Source organism: Psammomys obesus, unplaced genomic scaffold (genome assembly GCF_907164565.1).
Source record: "Psammomys obesus unplaced genomic scaffold, mPsaObe1.curated_primary_1811, whole genome shotgun sequence".
In the NCBI taxonomy this organism is placed as follows: domain Eukaryota; kingdom Metazoa; phylum Chordata; class Mammalia; order Rodentia; family Muridae; genus Psammomys; species Psammomys obesus.
Window position 1 is genome coordinate 1,948,445 of NW_026590511.1, and position 21,564 is coordinate 1,970,008.

The 21,564-nt window shown below is 59.8% G+C and overlaps 3 protein-coding genes across 7 annotated transcripts in view; all 3 read right to left on the reverse strand.

Moving 5' to 3' along the window:
* Celf5 (CUGBP Elav-like family member 5) overlaps nucleotides 1-3,274 on the reverse strand; it is a 21,072-nt gene extending 17,798 nt beyond the window's left edge. For 2 of the 3 annotated variants that reach the window (XM_055607649.1, XM_055607650.1), the window contains exon 1: nucleotides 3,086-3,274. In XM_055607649.1, coding sequence (XP_055463624.1) covers nucleotides 3,086-3,230 — 145 coding nt within the window. In that variant the 5' untranslated portion in view covers nucleotides 3,231-3,274. Of the gene's footprint in view, nucleotides 1-2,498; nucleotides 2,618-3,085 lie in introns of those variants that run through there. The other variant, XM_055607651.1, reaches the window with a different exon arrangement.
* Nucleotides 3,275-7,024: 3,750 nt separating this feature from the next.
* Nucleotides 7,025-16,984, reverse strand: Ncln (nicalin). Of its 3 annotated transcripts, none has more exons than XM_055607839.1 (14): nucleotides 16,703-16,984; nucleotides 13,864-14,054; nucleotides 13,518-13,662; nucleotides 13,288-13,382; nucleotides 12,421-12,501; nucleotides 11,219-11,322; nucleotides 10,363-10,451; nucleotides 9,953-10,271; nucleotides 9,120-9,207; nucleotides 9,006-9,044; nucleotides 8,767-8,927; nucleotides 8,438-8,491; nucleotides 8,277-8,355; nucleotides 7,025-8,204 (listed from the first exon to the last, which is right to left on the reverse strand). In XM_055607839.1, the coding sequence occupies exons 1-14, from the start codon at nucleotides 16,884-16,886 to the stop codon at nucleotides 8,145-8,147; spliced, it is 1,689 nt and encodes a 562-aa protein (XP_055463814.1). In that variant the 5' UTR covers nucleotides 16,887-16,984; the 3' UTR covers nucleotides 7,025-8,144. The 3 variants fall into 3 exon arrangements, with proteins under 3 accessions (XP_055463814.1, XP_055463813.1, XP_055463815.1); XM_055607838.1 differs by having other exon boundaries at nucleotides 8,767-8,930; XM_055607840.1 differs by lacking the exon at nucleotides 12,421-12,501 and having other exon boundaries at nucleotides 8,767-8,930.
* A 1,758-nt stretch (nucleotides 16,985-18,742) lies between these two features.
* Nucleotides 18,743-20,958, reverse strand: S1pr4 (sphingosine-1-phosphate receptor 4). The gene is made up of 2 exons (XM_055607835.1): nucleotides 20,938-20,958; nucleotides 18,743-20,685 (listed from the first exon to the last, which is right to left on the reverse strand). The coding sequence occupies exon 2, from the start codon at nucleotides 20,607-20,609 to the stop codon at nucleotides 19,455-19,457; it is 1,155 nt and encodes a 384-aa protein (XP_055463810.1). The 5' UTR covers nucleotides 20,610-20,685; nucleotides 20,938-20,958; the 3' UTR covers nucleotides 18,743-19,454.
* Between the last annotated feature and the right edge of the window lie 606 nt (nucleotides 20,959-21,564).

Below are 21,564 nucleotides of genomic sequence, written 5' to 3' on the forward strand. Positions count from 1 at the left end.
CTCACCCACCCACCCACCAATCTATCATTCACCCATCCATCCACCCACCCATCCATCCACCCACCCACCCTCCATCTATCCATTCACCAATCCATCATCCACTCATCCATTCATCCATCCATCCAGCATCTATCCATCCATCCATCCATTTATCTCCCACACACCCACCCATCCCTCCATCCCTCCCTCCCTCCCTCCATCCATCCATCCAATCATTCACCCATCCATCCACCCATCCATCCCTCCAATCATCCATCCATCCATCCATCCATCCATCCATCCCTCCAATCATTCACCCATCCATCCATTTATCCATCCATCCCTCCAATTATTCACCCACCCATCCATCCACACTCCCCCAATCATTCACCTCCAGCCTTTCTCCAAGCAAAGCCAGTCCTTTCCCTCCAGTCTGCAGTCCAAGCATTCCATCACACTGTAGTCTGCTCCCTGCTGAGATTTCCCAGAACCTTGCACCTCTGGGCCTTTGCAGTCACTGTTCTTTGCCCCCAAGAACACTGTTCCCTGCTTGAAAATGCCCTGAGCCGTAAGGTCAGAGCACCATTGACTCTGCGAGCTTAGGCCTTGTGCCCTGAAGCTCATTAAAATCCCTTCCATCCTGTACCCTTTTCTGGTCGCTTCCTCTGAGAGGTGTGCTTCCAAGAGCTTCTCAGAGGCGGCTAGGGAAACAGAGGCACAGGGCTGGATGCTTCCTCACCTGCCCCTCATAGTATCTCAAGCAAGCATCTGGTGGTGGCCCAGGACAACTGCTCCTCCCACACCTGTGCCAGGCTGTGTGTCCCCAAGGCTGCTTGTCACTCCTAGGCTCCGTGTCACTTCCTCCTGCAACTAACAGCCGCTGCTGCTCCATGGTAACAGCACTCCCCCCCCCCCCCCAGCGTGCAGCTCTAAGGCAAATGCCGTCATTAACATGAAAATGCATATGGTGTGTAGGGCTGCGGAGCCCACAGGGGTGAGTTGTCCTCTCTGGGAGGTGAGGGCAGAAGGACCCCCGACGTCAGCCCCAGCTTCTACCTTGAGCCCTGGCTGAGGGAGCCCGCAACACTGTGGGTAGTTTCAGGGAGGGCCTCGGAGTGTCCACATGCCACCATCTCCTTCTCTGCACCTCTCTTCAGCATTAGGACCTAGGTCACCCTGGCCCCCCCCCGTTGTTATAGGCTACGTCAAAGATGCACCCCAGGAACAAGTCTATTGACATACTGACAGGAGGTGCCAGGGTCTCCGCTCTGCAAGAATTACCAGCTCCATTCATTCTGCCTTCATTTGCCTGGAGCCCAGGGAGGAGCAGACACTGGTGACAGTTACACAGCAGAGACCAAGCAGATGTACCTTCCATGAGCCAGGAGCTCCTGAGTCTCCTGCCTGAGCATCCCAAGTTCCAGGGTGACAGGCAAGCACCGCTGTCCCCGGCCTCTGAATACAGACTATCAAGATCCTGACCACCCCTCCCCCCGCTTTGCCCGCCTGGGGGTTCCCTCCTGGGAAGCTGCTGTTCCTCTAGTCTCCAGCTGCACTGCCAAGAAGACCCTCTGCTGCCCAAATTCCCACCCCCAAGTGAAGTCCCTACATACCAAGGCCCCCAGACCCTCCCCCCCCCGCATCTACCGGAAAGAAAACAAGTCCAGGCCCACGGGCCTCACTGCTCTACTCGGGGTCCCTCACCCCTCATGTCTCCTGCCTGGAATTCCGAAGGGAGCACCCATGCTTGTCTTGGAGACCCAGACTACTGCTCTCCAAAGCCCGCACTCGGGGTGCCAGGCAGATGGTCTTTGGGTTCCCTCACAAGTTTCTAGAGATGAGTACTCCAGCCAGACCCTGGGCTCCTGAGTCTGGATCACGGTGGAAATTAAACCTCCAGGCTAGCCTGCTTCAGAATGTGGGTGCTTGAGGAAAACACTGCTGTGTGGAGGGTTCCCTCCCTGCCCAGGAGCCACCCCAACCTCAGGCCCAGCCGGCAGCCCCGGACAGCGCATTCGCTCACTGTCATTCACTCATGCGTTCCTTCTCTTACCCACCGGTCCATTCATTCATTCACCCATTCTCTCATTCACTCCACAGGCAGGTGCGGGCCCACCCCAGGCGCTCTGGTCCCTCCTGGGGTCTGCCAATAATGGAGACCCCGGCCTCAACCCTGAGTTCCCAACACCTGCCGGGAGAGCCACTAGATTCAGATGCTTGGGCCTGGGACACAGCAAAGTGGAGCAACCCTGTCCCCCACAGATGCCTCCACGGGAGGGAGAGCCAGGTTCCTCAGCCGCCCACGCGCGTCCTCGGCTCCCGGGATCTGGGCTCTACCCAGAGGACCTCATGTTCATTGTCTCGGCCTCAGCTCTGGCTTTGCCAGGTTCCACTTGAGCCCAGGGTGGCTGCATGGAACCAGGAAGAGGGCACCACCCAGGGAGGATGGCTCGATTCCCCGCAGCTTCTGGGCCGCAGCCTCGCCCCCGCCTCCCATAGCCCCGCGTCTTTGTAGTTACCGCTCAGCCCTGGGTCCTAGACATGTGTCCTGGCCGCAGCCGAGCTAGCCCGGCTTTGTGAGCAGGATTCCCGGTCCTGAGGTGGGAAGTTCCAGGCCAGGCCAGGGAGCCCGAAAGCGATGGGGTGGGGGGTGGGGTGCGGGACCGGGGAGATGGGGTTCCCGGTGCTCCTGGCACAGGGTGGGAGTTGGGGGGATATGGAAATGGGAGGGAGAGGGGGAGAGAGAGGAAGATGCCCGGGGAGAGGAGGGAGATGGAGGGAGATGACGGAGAGTGATGGAGGAGGAGGGAGTGGGGAGGAGGGAGGGAGAGGGGGCGGAGGACGGGAGGGGGCAGCTGGATTGAGAGCGGCACCCCCAGGGCGGAGGAGGGTGCAGGGGAAGGTGAGTGGGGGCTGGGACGCAGGGGTGTAGGTGGAGGGGCGTGGGGGAGGAACCCAGAGGGCTCAGGTGCAAGGGAGGGGTGTAGGGCTTGGGGGGGTGTGCAGGTGTAGAAAGAAGGGTACAAAAAAGGGCTCAGAAGCGCAAGAGGCAGGGCGTCGGGGTGCAGGAGCGGGTGCAGGGGTGGGCGCGGGGCGCGGGGCCCACCTTTGTGCACGCCCGTGTGCGGGTCCTTGAGCACCGTCAGCTCGTAGATGCGGCCGAACTGCTCAAAGAGAGGCTTGAGGTCCTGTTCGTGCAGGTGGCGCGGGATCTGGCCCACGAAGAGCTTGATGGCGTCCAGGTCCTTCATGCCGTCGGGCCGCGCCCCGGGGCGCTCGGGCCCGCTGCCGCCCACCGGCCAGGCCCGGGCAGAAGCTGCGGTTGCCGCCGCGTCGCTCGGTCAGCGGCCCCGCCCGCGCGCGACTACGCCGCAGCGCCCCCGGTGGCCGCCGTGGGCACTGCAGGGGTGGGCGGCGCCGGCCGCGGGGAAACTGAGGCCCTGGGGTGCCTGAGCCTTGCAAGTGCATAGGGGAACTGAACCTCGGGGCTTTCAGAGATATGGAGACTCGAGAGAGAAACTGAGGCCCAGAGGTCCTGAAGGTCCGGGGCTGCAGGCTGGACGTGCCTCTCAGAAAGACTGACAGGTCTCCCCACGCTGGCCTTGGCCTCCTTAGTGGCCAACAGCCATGAGATCTGCCTGCCTGGCAGCCAGGTACACTTCGGAATCTGAGGCAGGAGGATGGGGAGTTCTGGGCTAGCCTGGGCTACGTGGTAAAAGCCAGTGTCAACACAAAACTAGTCAGCAAGCAATGAGCAGCCGTGGAAGGGGCCTGTGGCCCTGAAAACAGTAGGTGCATAATGAAAACCGGTCTGTGGTATGGACATGGCAGGACATGGGCAGGGCGATGACAGCCAAGGAGGGCAGGGAAACTTTCAGGCCAGTAGAGGAGAGAAGCAGCTGCCCAGGCTGGCCTTGCAGTCAATCCTCCTCCTGCATTTCTAGACTCCCGGGGTAGACACACGCCACCATGCCCGGCTCATGTTTTTACTTTAAAATGAAGTTCCTAGTGCCATGGATGCCTGTGCCAAAGACACCACCGCACCCATGCTGTGTGGAGTCAAAACAGCCAAGTTTGCTGGGTGAGGTGGCGCACACCTTTAATCTTAGCCGGCACTCCCCGAGGCAGAGGCTGGGGGTTGCTGTGAGTTCGAGGCCATCCTGGGCTACACAGTGAATCCAGGCCAGCCAAGGCTACGTCAAGAGAACCTATTTATCACAATTGCTGGTGTGTTCGTTTTAATCGCTGTAATAGGATATTCTCTATTTTGTTTGTTTTTTTGAGACAGGGTTTCTCTGTGTAACCCTACCTGTCCTGGAATTCTCTCTGTAGACCAGGCTGATTTCGAACTCGCATAGATCTGCCTCCTGAGTCCTGAGATTAAGGGCATGTACGACCACCGCCTCTGTATTTTCTCTATGTTGATGACTGAATTTGGGGCTTTTTGTTTCCAGGAGAGGTAGAGGCAAGAGGATCAGGGATTCAAGATCATGCTTGGCTACATGGAGTTGGAGGCTAGCCTGGGTTACATGAGACAGTGTCTCAAGTACGTAAAAGAATTAAGTAGGTGAGTCCTGGTCCTGTAATTTGCTTCTGTAAAAAGATTTTCCTATGTGAGGGAATGTTGCCTGCAATGCCTGCGTGTGCAATACCCACACAGGCCAGAAGGGGACATCACACACACACACACACACACACACACACACACACACACACACACACCCGGAGCTGGAGTTTTGGTGTGCTGGGAACCAAGTCAGAGCCTCTGCAGAAGCAGCCGGTGCTGTGAGCACTGCGCTGTCTCTCCAGCCCCTGTAGTTTGTTTTAAAGAGCAGGAACTAAAGCCCAGAGCGACTGACCCTTGTGCAAGGTCGCGCAGCAGGGTGCTGGAGTCTGACGGCAGCTCTGGAAGCACAGAAGTCCCCCCATCCCGCATGTCATCCCCACGCCCCAGGCCTCCCTGCCTCAGTTCCTTCATTTGCTATGGACACCAGCGAGAGAAGGGACTGGCTTCCTGTGGACCTGGCCTCACAATGGCGGCTGGCTGCCCCCATCATGCCTTGCAGACCCAGAGCCAACCCGGAGCCACTGCAAACGGGCTGGCTCAGGAGCAAGGTGGGTGAGGCCCGGGATCAGGAGTCACATATGAGCATCCCATCCTCTGCCCGATCGGCCGGGGAGGCTGAGAGATGCTGAGGCTGGTCCTCAGACGAGGAGCTGTTTCCATGGAGACCAGAGCAGGATGCCAGGAGCTCTGTGGGCCTCTGAGCTGTGAGAATCGTTAAAAAGCATCAAAAGAGGGGACCAGGCCTCCAGGGAGCTGAGGAAGCTGTTTGAAGGTGGGGTCCTGACATCCGCCCTGCAGCTGTCACCCACCTGCCCCAACAATGCCATCCACCTGCCTCAACATCAGCTCTGGGATCAAGGGCTTGAGCCAGTTTTAAAGACATCGAAGTCCCCAAAACACGTGGGTGGGAGCAGGGAGGAGGCAAGCAGATCTGGCACGTTAGCACCTGTTTGGGGGATCCCCTCCCTGCCACCTCCAAACCCCGAAGGACTTGATGCCTCCACAGCTATGCTGCAAGAGGCTGGTGGGTGCTGGTCTGTGGGAGACAGGAAGTGTGTGGGTGCTTCTTCACCTTGTCTGGGACTGTTGCATGGATGTGTGCTCTGCCCTGTGCATATGCTCAGGTGAGTGGACTGTTCCGGAACTCACCTCAGCCTCAGCTGCCAATTTTGAGGGCTGATCGGCTCTCTGGAGTAGGGTCGAGCCCTGCCGCCCAATTGTGACAGGCACAAGTCCACAGAGAACACTTGCAACAGTAACCCCCGCTCAGGGTGAAGGGGTGGGAGGGGCCCGCTTTCCTCCCAGGATTTGGACCTGGCACCCATCTGTCACTCAGCTACCCTTCCCTGAGGTTACAGGGTGGGACCACTGTGTGCCCAGTGTCCACCTGTCCAGCCCAGCACAGGTACCTGTGGATGCCTGACTTATAACCTCTTTTTTGGTCTTTGAAGCAGGGTCTCATGTAGACCAGGCTGGCCCCAAATTCACCATGTAGCCAAGGATGACCCAGACTGATCCTCCTGCCCTCACCTCAAGTGTCAGGAAGTCAGGCATGCACCACTATGGCCAATCTATGCAGTCAGTGTGGTAGTGTAGGCCCGCCTGTCACTCCAGCTCCTGGCCACCTGTGGCAGGATTGCCACAATGACAGCAGTGACACCCTCCTCAGAAGCAGGATGGAGGGGCTGGCATCCACCACCGTGTCTCTGGGATTTGACCTGGGATCTCCAGCACCCATGTAAGAAACTAGTAACCCAATTTGTGGACACCAAGGCCAAAGCCTGGCTAAGGGCTTGGAAGCCCTGACTCAAAGATAAGGTAGAGGGCTTAGTGGGTGATGGTGCTTGCCTCCAAGCCTGACAGTCTGGGTTTCCCAGGACCCACACAGGAGAGCCTCCATGTGTGTGCTGCTGGGGCGGCACTTGGAAGCTGCAGCAGCCTCCAGGGACCTTTCAGGACTTGCTGGTCAAGGTGTCCCAGCCCCATGGTGGACTCCGGGGCACCACGGCCCCTGCCCTGCTCCAAGGCCTTGGCCAAATCCCACTCTGATTGCCTCTGTGGTCCTCCTGGGTCTGTTTCCCCTTCGATGGTCGGGCGCGAGCTGTTGTAGGATATTTGATCTGTGACTGGGCAAACAGAAGTTCCTTTTACAGTGAGCAGTCCTGCCATGAGCTGAGTGGACAGGCCCTGCCCTCGCAGCACCGAATGTCTGCTGACATGTTACAAGACAGGGACTTGAGCAGCAGGTAGAGTCTGTGTCGAGGAGGCTAGACCAGTAGCCAGCCAGGATCCCAGGAGGCACAGGGCCCTGGTGCGAGCTTGGCAGGGGCAGCCTCAGCACAGGGTGACCCCTGCCCAATGTGACATTTCCACAACGTCTCTGCCAAGAACCTGTACAGTGCCAGAGAGCAGGCAGGGCCTGGGGGGACGGCCCCACAGGACAGCAGACCCGGTGTTCCCAGGACACCTGCAGCGTGCTCCTTCAATATGGCTTTTATTTTGTAACCCGCCAACTGCAGACCCCCAGCCACTCCGGCAGTCACCCATCCCTATGACCTGTCGGGACAGAGGGAGGCGGCACATGCGCTGTGTCCGACTTTTCCCTGGCAGGCGGGGTGGCACTGGCCTCAGACCCATAACCAGCTGCCGGGACAAGGGTAGAGAAGGAGGCTGTGCACAGGCACAGTCCACAGGCGACTGTTCAGGGCCAGGGCGGCGGGCTGACCTTACAGCCCTATGACACGAGTGCCACCAGGGTGGCGGCCAATGCTGTGGCAGGACAAAGGCAGCCTGCAGAGGGTTGGGGTGAACCAGGCCTCAGCAGGCGCTAGAAGGACGCAAGACGCTGGTCCCCAGCTGCCCCTCCTAGCCTGACACCTCCTGGGTCATATTGCTATCGAATCGATTCACCGTGGGGTCCCTGAGGTCGTCTGCCAGCACGGATGTCCTCCCCTCCCCCCGAAAGCTGTGCTGTTGGTGGGGACACCGAGGGCTGTGCTGGGCCTGGCTGTTCCATCAGACACTGTGACTGGCTCCCCAGAATGCATCACAGGCAGGGAAACTAAGGTGGGGGATGGGCAGGGAGACCTCAGGGCTGCATTCTCTGACCAGGCCGCTCCAGCCCTGTCACCAGCACCTGGGCCGAGGGAAAAGGGACACTTGCATGAGGGGAGGGGATGTGGAGGCCGGAACCTCCAGTGGCTCAGATCCAGCGGGGGACCAGGTGGGTCCCGTGGTGGCTGAGGTGGCAACAGGCGGGACAGGGGGGTGGGGAAGAACACGGAGACAGGTCAGGTGCTGGCCAGCGCCAGGGAGAGGCAGGCTGACTGGGACCGCCTCTGAGATGCGGGGCGCAGGTGCTGGGATCTGGCCACTGGGGAAGCCAACACTGGCGTGTGGCCCTTCAGTGCACGTGGCCGGGGCCACCATCCGTCCCAGTGGGCTCTTCTGTGGGTCAGCAGGGCTCTCCTCTGGGGAAGTTCAAGGAAATGGACAGGGAGAGGCAGCCCTGCGTCCCAGTGGCCGAGAGCCCTGTGCTTCGGGCTGGCGCTCCGGGTGTCTGGGCCAGTCCTCCCCGGCCACCTGCGCACAGCTGCTGTCACTGCGCCTTGGCCTTGAGCAGCAGTCTCTGCACCGTCTTGTACAGCACGTGGAAGTGCTGGTGGGGGACACACTTGTGAGGAGACGGGGACACCAGAGCGCTCCCCCCCAACCCCACAGCGCAGCTCACCTGGACGGCTGTGTATGCCATGCCGAGGTATGCCCCAATGCACACAGCAAGCAGCAGGTCGAAGATGGCTGGCTTGACCCTGAGGGACAGTCCACAGGGTCAAGGACAGCAGAGTGGTCACCCCCAAACACCGTGGTCCCCGGCTGTGGCCCTGTACTCACCTGTACGCGTTCATCACCTGCTTTAGCTGGTCATAAAAGACGAACTCGGGGTCCCTGCAGAGAGACCCCAGCTCAGAGCCTCTCCTGACACAGCTCCCTGGAGTGAAAGCACTTGGGAGGCTGATGCAGAAGCATAACAGGTCTTGAGGCTGGCCCAGAGCTCAACTCAGAAAGCTAAAATATGTTTGAAGTAGCCAAGGAGGGAGCTAGAAACTTCCCTGGCCCGAAAGCCTTCCTAGGCCTGGCGTCCACGGTGCCCCTTGGCCTGGTCCTGTTTGGACTGAGTCTCCTGGCTGGGAGAGGCAGCGGGCAGCCAGGGCTGTGCTCACCGCTTGTCAGCCTTCACGTGGTGCTGCCGCACGTCCTTCAGGTAGCGGCTCAGGAAGTGCTCCAGCGTGCTCAGGAACGTCCCGTCCTTGTCCAGCAGCTGCGCGGCCCGGGGCTGGTTGGTGAGCCAGTCCATGACGGACTCCAGCTGCTCCTGCTGGACCTGCTGGGGGCATTGCAGGCTGGGTCACCCTACGGGCGCAGCACGGCTCCCCGGCCCCACCCAATGCCCGCACTTTACCATCTGCTCTGTGAACACCGGCATGTCTGGGGGCGTCCCCTGTGGAGGGAGGCAGGGTGTGAGCTGGGCAGGCAGGGGTGTGCGCACACACGGGGCCAGGAGCACACGGCTCACCTTCTCCGTCAGGTTATAGATGACCCGGGTCAGGGCCTCAGCGATGATCCGCGTGTTCCGAGTCAAGGTCTTGGAGTCCACTCGGGACCTTGGGGACACAGGGACAGGCTTCTTAGGCTGAGTGGGCAGTCCCTGGTGCCTGGGCTCTGGGGAGAGCTGGTCGCAGAGGCAGGGCCAAGGAGTGTCTGCCCACAGCCTCCACCCAGGGCAGGCCGCCAGGGTCCAGTGTGGTGGGGGTGCCACAGGCATGGTGTGGGGAGAGAGCAGCTTGTGCAGGGCCCGGGACCCCCCTCAGAGAATGGCTGTGCCAGGGCCCCTTTGGGAGTGACTGAGTGACCTTCCTTCAACCAGCAGCCAGCCTGATGGGGTCCCAGGGGCCCTCCTCACTGCCGGCTTCCAGGTGTGTGACTGGCTGCTGGCCCTCCCACAGACCACCCCTACCCCGTTCCACACAGTCATCTAGAAGATGGCTCTGGGCCCCCAGGGATGGTCACTAATTGATGCACACCCCGAGAGTTCTCTCTTTGGACAGTGACGAGAGGTGGACCTTACAGGGGGTCCAGAAGGAGGCCCCAGAGAAGGTCCTAAAAGTTGTCTACTGCAGAAGGCTCTAGAAGGAAGGAAACCCCAGGAAGGTGCAGGAAAATGCCAGCACTCTTCCCCCACCAGGCCCAGGGAAGGTGCTAAAAGGAAGGCCACCCTCCTCCGTGAAGAGACTGTTAGAGACGACGATCGGAGAACATTCTGCTGATGCTTAGGCCCCTGGCGCTTGTAAAGGAACCTGAGAACCCCAGAGCCCGGGAGGCGCCCTTCACCAGCCAGGGCCCGCTCACCGCACATCCATGATGCTGCTGCGTGGCCCGGCGCGGTGGCTCTCCAGGTGTGACAGCGTGAAGGCGGGCAGCCTGCGGATGGCGAAGCGCTCGTGCTCCCAGGCTAGCACGTCATCCGCCAGGTTGATCTTCTTGTGCACCATGGAGAAGCTGACATCCGGGAACTGGTGGGTGGCCACCGTCTCCAGCTCACGCAGGAAAGCGTGCTGCAGCGTCCCCTCTCGTGGTGGCTTGGACACATGCAAGCGCAGGTGGCTGCCGCGGCCCACGGTGTCCAGGCACAGCACGAAGGCCACGTTGTCCTGCAGCAGGCTGGAGTCTGTGGGGTGTGGCAAGGCAGCAGGTGTTAAGAGGGGAGGGCCCGCCCACCACACCCAGGCCCGCCCAGCGGTGCACCTCGGCCCGCCCACCTGTGTGGTCCAGGCTGTCCTCCAGCCAGCGCTTGGTGCCCTGGTAGTTGAACTTGCCCCCGCCGGATGCAAAGAACAGGAGGTTGTACCTGCAGATGCAGATGTTTCAAGGGCGACACAGCCAGGCCACAGGTCCCCAACCAGGACGCAGGGCAACCTCAGATCTCTCTAGACCCACCCCCAGGTGACCCCCTGGGGAGCCACTAGGCCAGGGGCTCCCCAAATGTGACAGCCACACGTTCCCGGAGGCTGCAGGGACCCCAGGAGAGCAGCTGAGGACACAATCTTCCACAGAGGAAGGAGCCCTGACTCCACGCACCCCCACCTCCCCAGATGGCAAGGGCTGGCTGACACACCTTGGCTACACAGACCTCAAATTTCACCTGCCTGGGATCCACAGCCAGGTCACTGCGCCCGAGCTGTCCCTGACCTGTACTGCTGACTGCCCACTGTCACACAGGGCTACCGAGAGAGCCAGGCCTGGGGAGGCCACTGGTGCAGGCCATGAGGGACAGATGCAGCCGGGTGGGTGAGAGCAAAGCTGCCTCCCGCCCGGCTTTAAAGAAGTGACACTCCCCTCAGCCCCGTCTAAAGACCTACTGCCCTGTGCCCCAAAGTTCTCGGCACACTGGCTGCCACTCTGGCAGCTGCAATCACAGCCCTAGCTCACAAATGCTGAGACTACGCCCGAGTACCAGACCCACGGCCAACCCAGTGTGACTGCCACAGCTGTGGGCACACTGCAGGGGGAGGGCAGGTCCCTTCCGAGCCCAGGAGTGTCAGCCAAGGGGAGACACTGGCGCAGATGGTCTGTGCACTCCCGGGGGTGGCTGGATGGCGCCCCATGGGCACTCACGCTGCATGTGTGCGCTTGTAGGTGTAGAGGCGGGAGAAGAGTCGCGCCAGCTCCAGCAGCACCGAGATGCCGCTCCCATTTGAGTCGGCGCCCAGCGACAGCCACTGTGGACAAAGGGCCTGTCAGTCACGCCTCCTGTGGGCCAGGCCCGCACACTCGGTGCCAGAGCCACAGGGCACAAGCAGTTAGGGCTGAGCATGGTGGCCACACCTTTAACCCCAACACCTGGGAGGCTGAGACAGGGGGATTTCTCTGAGTTCCAAGACAGCCAGAGCTGCAAAGAGAGGCCATCTAAACAAACAAGTCATGGGTGGCTGGAGAGATAGCTCAGTGGTTAAGAGCACTGGCTGCCCTTCCAGAGGTTCTGAGTTCAATTCCCAGCCACCACATGGTGGCTATAAAGCTCTATAATGAGATCTGGCACCCTCTTCTGGTGTGCAAGCACACATTCAGGCAGAACACTATATACATAATAAACACATCTTAAAAAAAAAAAAAAAGCCATGGACAGTTGGGAAGTCTACCTTTGGAGGCTCTGGGGACAGATGGACAAGCTGGGACTTGGGGACCTGGTGGCACTGGTGCCAAGTGTGGTGGTTTGAATAAGAATGGCCCCTAAAGGATTGGCTATCTCAGTGCCTAGTCACCAGTGGCCCTACTTGAGAACTAGAAGGCATGTGCCACTGTGGTGGGCTATGATGTGTCCAAAGTCCATGCCAGGCCCAGTCTGTCTCTCTGCCTGCACATCATCAGGACATAGCTCAGCTGCTGTGACACACCTACCTGCCACCATGGCAATGGACTAACCCCCTGAAACTAAGCCAGCACCAATTAAAGCTGTTTTTTCTGCTATTGTTTGTTTTTGTGTGAGACAGGGTTTATCTGTGTAGCCTTGGCTGTCCTGGACTCACTTTGTAGACCAGGCTAACCTCGAACTCACAGAGCTTCACCTGTCTCTGCCTCCCGAGTGCTGGGATTACAGGCACGTGGCACCATGCCCTGCTTAAAGCAGGTTTTATAAACATGGCCAAGGTCATGGCATCTCCTCACTGTGCTACAACAGTGACTAGGCCACTTGAGAACAGGTCTGGCATTCTGGGTCCCATTCTCTATCACCCACCATGCTGGCTCTGCGGGCAGCTGGCAGACACTGCCTGCAGAGCCTGTGAGGTGTCCCTGACCCCATGCACCAGGGTACTCACCGGGGCCACCCCAAAGGCGTCATAGTGAGCCACGATGACAATGGTGGGGAGGTCCTCACCTCCCAGCCCCGTCAGCCGTCCCTGCGAAGAGACAGCGATGGACCCCAGATGCCCAAGACAGCTTGGCTGTGGTTCCTGAGGGTCCCCCTGCTGTGCTGTGAGCTCTGACACCAGGGGCAGGTGCCGGCAGCACGCAGAGCCTGACTGTCCCCTCAGCACTGTCCCTCGGGGAGGCACAGGGCAACGCAAAGGCTTCTAGAGTCCAAACAGTGGTGCAGCCTCGCTGGGTGGCCCCAGTGAACAGGAGCTTGGCCCAGGCAGGGCTGCACTGTGAGGTGGCAGCGCCCGCGTCCCCGGGACCCTTCACATGACCAGGAGCGACAGCCTGTCCATCTCATCGTCACAGCTGCTGCTGGGATGCTGAAGACGCTCACAAGCGTCCTCCCCTCGGCCGGGTCCTGCTGCAGCCAACCCACTGGCCTGCAGCCCCCTCAGAGACTCAGAACACCCCTTGGCCCAGAACTAAAAAAGTGGGGTTTTCTTTTCCCTTTATTAAAACAGGGTCTCCTATACCTCAAGGCCAGCCTTGAACTCACCGGTAGCCCAGGACGGCCCTGCACTCCTGACCCTTCTGCCTCAGCCGTCCAGGCGTGTGTTACCACACCTGACTGTGATCCTGCGGCTGGAGCCCAGGTCTCTGCGGGCTGGGTGAGCGTGGCCCACCAAGCCACAGCCTAAGCCTGAAGTAGTTCCTCGGTCCCCACCACCTCCTGTGCGAAGCGGAGGGGCGACAGGACTCTGGGATCGGGGCTCGGACTGTGCGGAGGCGAAGGGGCAGGTGGGCGGGGACGGCAAGGTGGGGCTCACCTCCACACTGGTGATAAGCCAGTCGCTCACCGCCTGGCTCTGCGCTCCGCTGGTCACCATCTGGAAACCGTTGGCTGTGGCCGTGTGCAGCAGCACTGAGGGCAGAGGGGCGGGTCACCGTGGCTGGCGCCACAGCTGGGGTGGAGACTGCAGACACAGAGCTCAGGACGGCCCTGGCCACACATGTGGGGACCCCAGGGCCCAACCCGCCCTCCAGAGACCTGACTCACCTTCAGCAGCGGAGGCGGAGCCCTGTGAGGCAGAGGCGGCCTGTGTCTGCTCATAGATGGCCAGCAGGGCCTCGTCCTCCACGGCAAAGTACACGGGGACCACCGTCTCCATGGCCAGCATCTCAGGCTCGACCTCCATGAATTGCTGTGGAGACCATACGAGTTCAGGGGCCCGCAGCAGCCTGCCTGTCTCCCCCATCTAAGCTCCCTTCCTGAAGGGAGGACGCCGCCCAGTGTCGCCAGGGACAAGCCACCTTCTGCAGGGCTCAAAAGGTCAAGCAAGTGCCTAAAACACACAGCAGATGCAACCCAAGGGGCAGGGATGGGGCCTGCGACATGGGCTCACCCGGACAACGTCCTGGGGCACAGCAGCCATGGCACGGGGCAGGATGATGACCACGGCGCCCGCTGACTGTCGCAGGGCCTTCTGGTAGTGCTCGTAGGAGAAGTCCAGAAGCCGCATGAGCACGCAGCGGCGGCTTAGCACGTCTGCATCCACTGTGCGTGCCTCCGTGTTGAGAACTGCATTCCGTGTGCCTGTGGGGGGGTCACAGGGTCATGGGGTCACGACCTGGGGCCCTGCACCCATCGCCGCCGGCTCTACTGGTTCCTCCACACCAGCACACAGGCTGTGGGGGTGGGGCTCTTTTGAGCCCGGGAGGCCCAGCCAGCTCCTCAGGGGTCTGTACTGCATAGGTCTGAGGACGAAGGTGACCGCCACAGACGTCTGACCAGAGTGAGCAGCTCCCTCCAAGAACTAGGGTCCCCTGGGCCCTGGGATCCACTTTCGGCCAGACTGGGTGGCCCAGCACGAGGCCCGTGCTGCATACATACCCAGCTCTCACAGGGTTTTGGCAGGCAGCACCTCTAGATGCTGGGAGCAGTGAGCACTGCACAGACTGAGGGTCACTGCTCAGTGTTGGGGGGACTCGATCCTGCTGGGGTCTCCAGGGTGCTCACCTGGACACTGACACCCAAACTAACATCCGAGGCCCGAGTGTCGAAGGCACGTGATGGCTGGGTCTGGGACAGCTCATGCGGGGCCTTCCAGACCATGTGGGGTAAACCGCACCGCAGGGCAGCTGCTGGAGGGGTCCAGGCGCCCACAGGCGGAGACCCCTCGAGAAGCATAGATAAAAATGACTGTCACCCAGACCCACAGGGAGCCTCAGGCCCAGGGCTAGCCAAGGCCCTGAGCCCACTTTCCAGAACTACAGAATCTGAAGGTGGGGGTGCAGGGGGACTGTCCTAGAAGCCAGCACAGGCCAGGCACCCCATGACAGTCTACTCCCTCCAGGGGAGGCAACACCCCTCCCACGCCAGCTCTTCCTCCAGGTCCCTGCAGTGTCTGTCCCCCAGCAGGCGAGGAGTGACAGGGCAGCAGCACTGAGCTCCGCTCTCCACGGGATGTGACGCGGAGCCCCCGTGGGCTCTGCCTGCCAGCACCAGGACTCCCCAAACGACTGTGTTACCCATAGGAGGGTGCCAGCCAGGGTCACGGACCCCCCCAAGAGTTCGACCCTCTGAGGACAACAGGGTCAGCTCAGGGATGCCATGACGGCAGGCACAGCACAGTCAACAGGCTTCTCCCCCTTGCTGGACACTCAGCTCGGTACTGTCAGTGACTGTGTCCCCATAAGACTTCATCCACAACCGATGAGGAGGCCACGCCTCATCAGTTGGCTCCAGGAGGTGAAGTTGCACCTAAGGGCAATCAAGCCACTGGGGGCACTGACAAGATGCCGAAGTCCTGTCCCAAGCCCCACAGTGACAAAAAGGTGGGTCCTAAGGAAGCCAGAGTCCACAGCAGGAGGGATGGTGGCCTTGGTCACACCCCACAGGCCTCATTTCCTACCAGGGCCATTTATTTCTCAACAAAACCCAGGGGAAGTTGGGTAAGGGGAGCTGCAGCGAGGCTCGGAGGCAGCCTAAAGCTGAGGCTGCCCAAGGTTTTTCAAGACCTGCTGTGGCTGGCTGTCCAATCATGGGTCCCCAGGGGTGCAGCCAGGGCACAGGAGCCCACTAGTTCATATCCAGCCAAGATGGGTAAGAAAGTCACTCTGTGCATGCAGTCCACTGTGAACAGCTCATTCACAGGCCTGCCCACCCAAGGGACTGTGTGCCTGTGAGCCACTCACAGGGTCCAGCAGCCTTAGGGCCTGCCCTCTGGACCACAGAATGCCCCAGAACAACTGTTGTAGGAGCTCAAGACCCTATGCTGTCCAGCTCAGCAGCCACTGGCTTTGTGCGGCTTCGTGGGTGTGTCCCCTGGTCACCCAGTGGCATCCCACAGTGGACGGCTTAACGGGTGGTCCTTCAGAAGACACCAGGCTATAAGAAACTGCAAGCAAGTGCTAACCACGCTGGGACACCTGGCCACCTATTTCTGGTCCTGTGGACCTGGCCTGGGATGAGACCCTCACCCTAGTATGCCCTGGTTACCAGGGCACTGTTCTGGGCCCTGCAAGGTGCTGGGCACACACACCCAGCTTCCACCCCTTGAAGCGCCCTAAGTTGGAGCAGCCATCTGACTCCTGAAATGGCAACATTGCTTTAAAGAGAATTTAACATGATTCTGGGCACGAAGGCCCATGGGATCCAGGTAGAGTAGGGCTGGCGCACATGCTTCAGTGGGGGCCATCCTGACGTTCAGGGGCACACTGAACCTCAAGGCTAGAAGGCAAACCAAAGACCAGAAGCTTCTGGAAGGCCAGACAGCACAAGCAGGAAGTAAGATGCTTTGAGACCCAAAACCTAGGTGTAGGGACAGAGACCCCAGGGAACCCTGACGAGGGGGCAGGGAGCAGAGCAAAAGGGGGAAAGAGCAGTGCTGTGGGAATCAAGGTCCCAGGGGACCCCAGGACAGCAGGCCTGGGGCCAGAGACGGGCCTGAGAGGTCTGTGGCAACCGCTGACAGAAAGGGATCAGGGTGACGAGGAATCAAGGAGAAGCAAGAATCAGGGTGGCAAAGATGGGATGGGGTGACAGGAGTCAGTGTGACCGCAGGGGGACTGAGGGTCAGGGAGGGGGTGGGGTTGCCAGGAACCGGATCAGTATGTCAGTGGGGAGATCGGGTTAACAGTCTGGGGTACTCGGCATGACAGAGGGAGGATCGCAGTGACCGAGGGACCGGTGTAGCAGTGAGGGTAGGGCGGCGACAAGGGACGAGGTCAGGGGTCGCTCACCGTATGGCTGGCCCTGCAGGTCGTACTGCTGCATGCGGTACACGGTGAACTCGTGCGCGGCGTCGGCGGCGGGCAGCGGCGGCGCCACGAGCAGCAGCACGGCGGGCAAGAAAACGATGAAGCCGAGCGGCAGGCACGACGCCTTCAGTACGTTCTCCAGCACTTCGCCCGCTTCCTCCAGCATCCCGGCGGGCGGCAGGCCGCAAAGGCGGCGGCGGACGGCAACGGGAAGCGGCCGCGGCTCCGCGGACTCAGCTCGGCATGGGCGGCCGCTGAGGTCCTTCGGGCAGAGCCACGGACAGCCCGCACCTGGCCAAGGGTCCTTCGGGCAGCGCTGCGGACGGACCTGACTGTCGCGCTGCCTTCTGGGAAATGCAGTACTTTTTTGTGACCTCCGCGGGGTAAAGCTGGTAATTGTAGACAAACACTGAGACTCGTGCTACGTCCTCTCGGGAACTGTAGCAGCCTTTGGGCGCAGAGCACTCTGGGAGTTGTAGTACCACTGTCGCGCTCCCAAAACGAAGTCATGGCGGACTGTCTACCGCTACTGAACTCATAAACTCCAATTCGCAAAACGGCAATGATTTAGAAAACTATTGAAAGCAATTTACAGTAAATCTTGCTTAAGCCCTGTGTTTGGCGTTAACGTCAAAGACCCTAAAAAAAAAAATATGCAGGACGTGACCTTCTGACCCGGAAGGCAGTAGGGAGAACGTGCTTTTTCTGGTGCCTCGATTCTCCTGGGAACTGCAGTCCTGTTGGGCAAGCACAAAGGATGATGGGAACTGGAGTCGTTCTGTAGTCTCTGAAAGAAAAGGGGTTTAAAATGTGCTAAAAAGCAGATGTGGAAAATGAAGGCTCCTATCTTTGTTTTAAAGGTGCCTAGAGCCCCGATCACAAGACATGGCACCCAGGATTGTGGAATGTGTGAGCTATAGGATTTTAAAATAAATGAATAAACAGATGGTTTATAAATAAATAAATAAATAAATAAATAAATAAATAAATAAATAAATAAATACTATTCGGGGCAAGTGGTAAGGTAGTAAAGAAGAAATTGGAACCGGCTTTAACTGAGCTTTAATAGGGGGCCTAGTGTGATGGTGCGGAGGTCTTTATTTTTCCTGTTCATATTTGGGACACAATTAACCTAAGTATTTTGGTTTGCCTTTTGCAAATTCAAATCTAATTTTAGAATACCCAGTACTGCTACAGATTTGAACAGTCCTGGTAACTCAGGGTAACTTAAGGTGTGAATTAAAATTATATGTCACTCACACTTCTAGAAATACTTTAAACAAGAAATAAAAGACCAAACAATGCACCCACCCACCCACCTCCAGGCACAGGTAAGAATTCAACACACGAACTGTCGTGCCAACTTTGAGTAAGGCATACAGTAGGTGCTTAGTGGTTGTCTTTAGAAGAATGCTCCAGCACTCTGGGAGGCAGAGGCAGGTGGATCTCTGTGAGTGTGAGGCCAGCCTGGTCTACAGAATGAGTTCCGAGACAGCCAGGGCTACACAGAGAAACCCTGTCTCAAAAACCAAACAAAAACAAAGAAGAAGAAGAAAGCTCCAGGCTTGTGGAGACTGGGGGATGATGTGTGCTCTGGTGGCCTTGGCATTTGCCTGAGGTGAGGAAGTGGATATATTTTTTAAAGATTTGTTTTATTTATGTGAATACTCTGTTTTCACACACACACCAGAAGAGGGAATTAGATTCCATTACAGACAGTCATGAGCCACCATGTGGTTGCTGGGAATTGAACTCAAGACCTCTGGAAGAGCAGTCAGTGCTCTTGACCTCTGAGCCATCTCTGCAGCCCCAGGACGTGGATTTTAATACTCAGACTACTAGCCCTTTCCCCCAGGGTGATTAATCTGCAATGAATGGATGCCAGCTGTATACCACACTCCACGCTAAGCACCAAGGCAACATCCCATCAGAACTGACAGTATAGAGAAGTCACCAGATGTGTACCCAGGACCTTGAACGTTTCCCTTCCAGAGCTCAGTGACAACCACTGCTGTCCACAGAGTCGCCATCAGCGGGACTCTGTTACAATACACTGAGGAACCCGATGTGTAGGTTTCATTCATTTTAATGATTTTTTTTTTTCCAGCCATGCTTGTCTTGCGGCTGCGATATGGCACCACAGAGTCCAAGGCCTTCACAACACATCACCGTGGTTCAGTACCGGAAGGGTGAGGCAGCCGGGTTACTGGACCAGTCAAGATTGCCCCAGACCTGCGGTGAGGGGCCCCCACATACAGAGACAGAGAAGCTGAACTGGAGAGAGGCCGTGGGGGGTGGGCTGCTGTCCCAAAGGGGAAGTCACCGGGGAGACGGGTGGCTGTCCCCCCAGCTCCACCTGCTGGTCTTTCAACGTATCAACAAAGCTGCCGTCCTCAGACAAATGGCCTAGGTGTCCCCCACCACCGGGTGTGCAGACAAGGATCACAGGGGCTAGCACCCCGACACACACACACACACACACGTGACTGTGACAGAACCACAAGGCCCTGTCCTGTTCAGGAACCCGGACGCGTCACCTCCCCTTCACAGCCTGGGAGCCCCATCAAGGCCCAGAACCACTGCATCTGGCTTCAGCCGCTCTCTGCCAGACATTCGGCGGGGGGGGGGGGCGGGTCTGTGGAAGGCCCCCGGGGCTGCTGGCTTCGGGCCCCTCCTCACCTCTCCCGGGAGGGCCTAGGCGCTGCGCACCCTGGGCAACCGGCTGGTCCCAAGTCTAGGTGCTCCGGACGCTGGAAATGCTGGACAGCGGCTCCCGCATCCTGAAACTGAGGGACCTGGAAGTCCGAAAGCTGTCCCTGGGCCTCAGGGAGCTGTCGGTGGTGGACGCTCCGGAGCGAGCCTCGGTGAGCCGGGTCAGGCAGTCTCCGGGCCCGCGCAGGCCTAACCAGAGGCAGCCGCAGCACAAGAAGGCCAGCACGGCGCGCTGCACCTCGCGGCTGCGGAAGGAGTAGATGAGGGGGTTGATGGCCGAGTTGAGCACGGCGAGGGCCAGGATCCAATCCATGCCGCGCAGGTACTCCTGGGCCCAGACGTTGGAGCCAAAGATGTCGGCCAGGAGCAGGCCGAAGAGGGGCCCCCAGCACACCACGAAGGCTACCAGGATCATCAGCACCGTGTTGAGGAGCCTGCGGGCCTTGCGGCGGGCGGGGGGCCGCGGGGCCTTGCGCCCGCTGGTCCGCACCACCCGGAAGATGGCCCCGTAGAGGCCGAGGATGGCCGCCAGGATGAGGGCGAAGACGACCACGCAGAAGAGCACGTAGCCCTTGGAGTAGAGGGGCAGCAGGCTGGAGCAGCGCGGGAAGGCGCACACGCAGTTCCAGCCCAGCAGGGGCAGCAGGCCCAGGGTGGCGGCCAGCAGCCAGCACAGGCCGATGCAGCCGTACACGCGGCCGCTCTTGGTGGCGCCGCTCTCGGCCACGCGCACCATGGTGGCGAAGCGCTCGGCGGCCGTGAAGAGCAGGCTGAAGGTGGAGGCGGCCAGCGCGGCGAAGAGCAGGCCCTCGCGCAGGAACCAGTGCGCCGGCGCCAGGCGGAAGGTGCGCGCCCCCGACAGCAGCACGTTGGCCACGTAGGCCAGGCCGGTGAGCAGGTCGCTGAGCGTGATGTTGAGCAGGCAGTAGTAGACCCAGCGGCGCGAGCGCATGCGGCTGGCGATGGCGGCCAGCACCAGCGCGTTCTCCAGCACCACCAGGCAGCCGGCCGCCACCGACGGCCCCCGCAGCGCGCCCAGCCCCTCCGCGGGGCCACCGCGGCCCGCCAGCCGGCCGCTGTGGTTGTAGTGGAGCACGATGAGGAGGCTGTGGCCGCCGGCCGCCAGCCGGTGGCAGGCCTCCGGGCTCACCCCCGAGGGCCAGGTGCTGGCGTTCATGGCCTCCCCTCGGGGACAGACTGAGGGAGGCCCCGGCAGGGTGGAGTCGTGGCCCCGCGGCCCCGGCCTGGGTTTCCTGTTGTTTGAAATTTCCTGTTATTCTCAAGGTGCCTCGGGGTGGGGTGGGGGTGAGGCCAGGGCAGGGAGGGGCATCCTGAGCCACAGTTGAGGTGACTCTAGGGGCTCGGGGCACCCCGCCCCTGCCCAGCTGTCCCTCCTGGCCTCAGAGGGGAGGCGTGGACCCACCAAGGGCGCCTCCTGGCACTGGCCCCGTCCTGAGAAACACCCCACCCGCCACCTTCAGCCCGACTGTTCCAAGCATACTTACACACAGCAGGTGCTCAATAAATGTCAGCTGTACACAGAAAGCGCTTCCTAAGTGTTCGCCACTTGTATACAGCAGCCAGGCTTTAATAAACGTCACCCAAACACATCAGGCACCACCCACGCACAGCAGACGCTTAGTAAATTCTTTTAAATTTTTTGGTTACTTTTAAAAAAGGTCTTCTGTGTAGGGGTGTGCGCGTGTCCATGGCAGGTGCAGAGGTCAGAGGGCAACTGGCAAGAACCGGTTCTCTCTTCCCACCATGTGGGTCCCAGAACGGAGCTCGGGTCGGCGCACTCGGCCACAGCACCTTTACCCCTGAGCCATTCACTGGGGCAGGGTCCGCTGCATGCACACAGAAGGTGCTTAACAAATGCCACCTTGAGGGTAGCAGCCTTTAATCCCAGCGCTTGGGGAACGGAGGCAGAAGGCGCAGGTGAAGTGTGCGAAGAGGCGGCGGGCGCGGCGCGGGACCCCTTCCTGCCCCCATCGTGGGGCTCTGAGCCAGCCTGGGCTACCAGAGACAGGCTGCCTCACAATAAAACAAATAACAAATGTCAGCCACCCACACACATAGTAGGTGCTGAATTAAAAAGTCACCCAGTGAAAACCAAGCCACACACACACCAG

Excerpts from the sequence above, each read along its gene's own strand:
- Ncln (XM_055607838.1), bottom strand. The coding sequence starts at position 16,886 with ATGCTGGAGGAAGCGGGCGAAGTGCTGGAGAACGTACTGAAGGCGTCG. Across the intron at positions 11,323-12,420 it reads ACGCCTTTGGGGTGGCCCCG|TGGCTGTCGCTGGGCGCCGA; the intron begins GTGAGTACCCTG and ends CTTTGTCCACAG. Across the intron at positions 8,492-8,766 it reads CACGTGAAGGCTGACAAGCG|GGACCCCGAGTTCGTCTTTT; the intron begins GTGAGCACAGCC and ends GTCTCTCTGCAG.
- S1pr4 (XM_055607835.1), bottom strand. The coding sequence starts at position 20,609 with ATGAACGCCAGCACCTGGCCCTCGGGGGTGAGCCCGGAGGCCTGCCAC.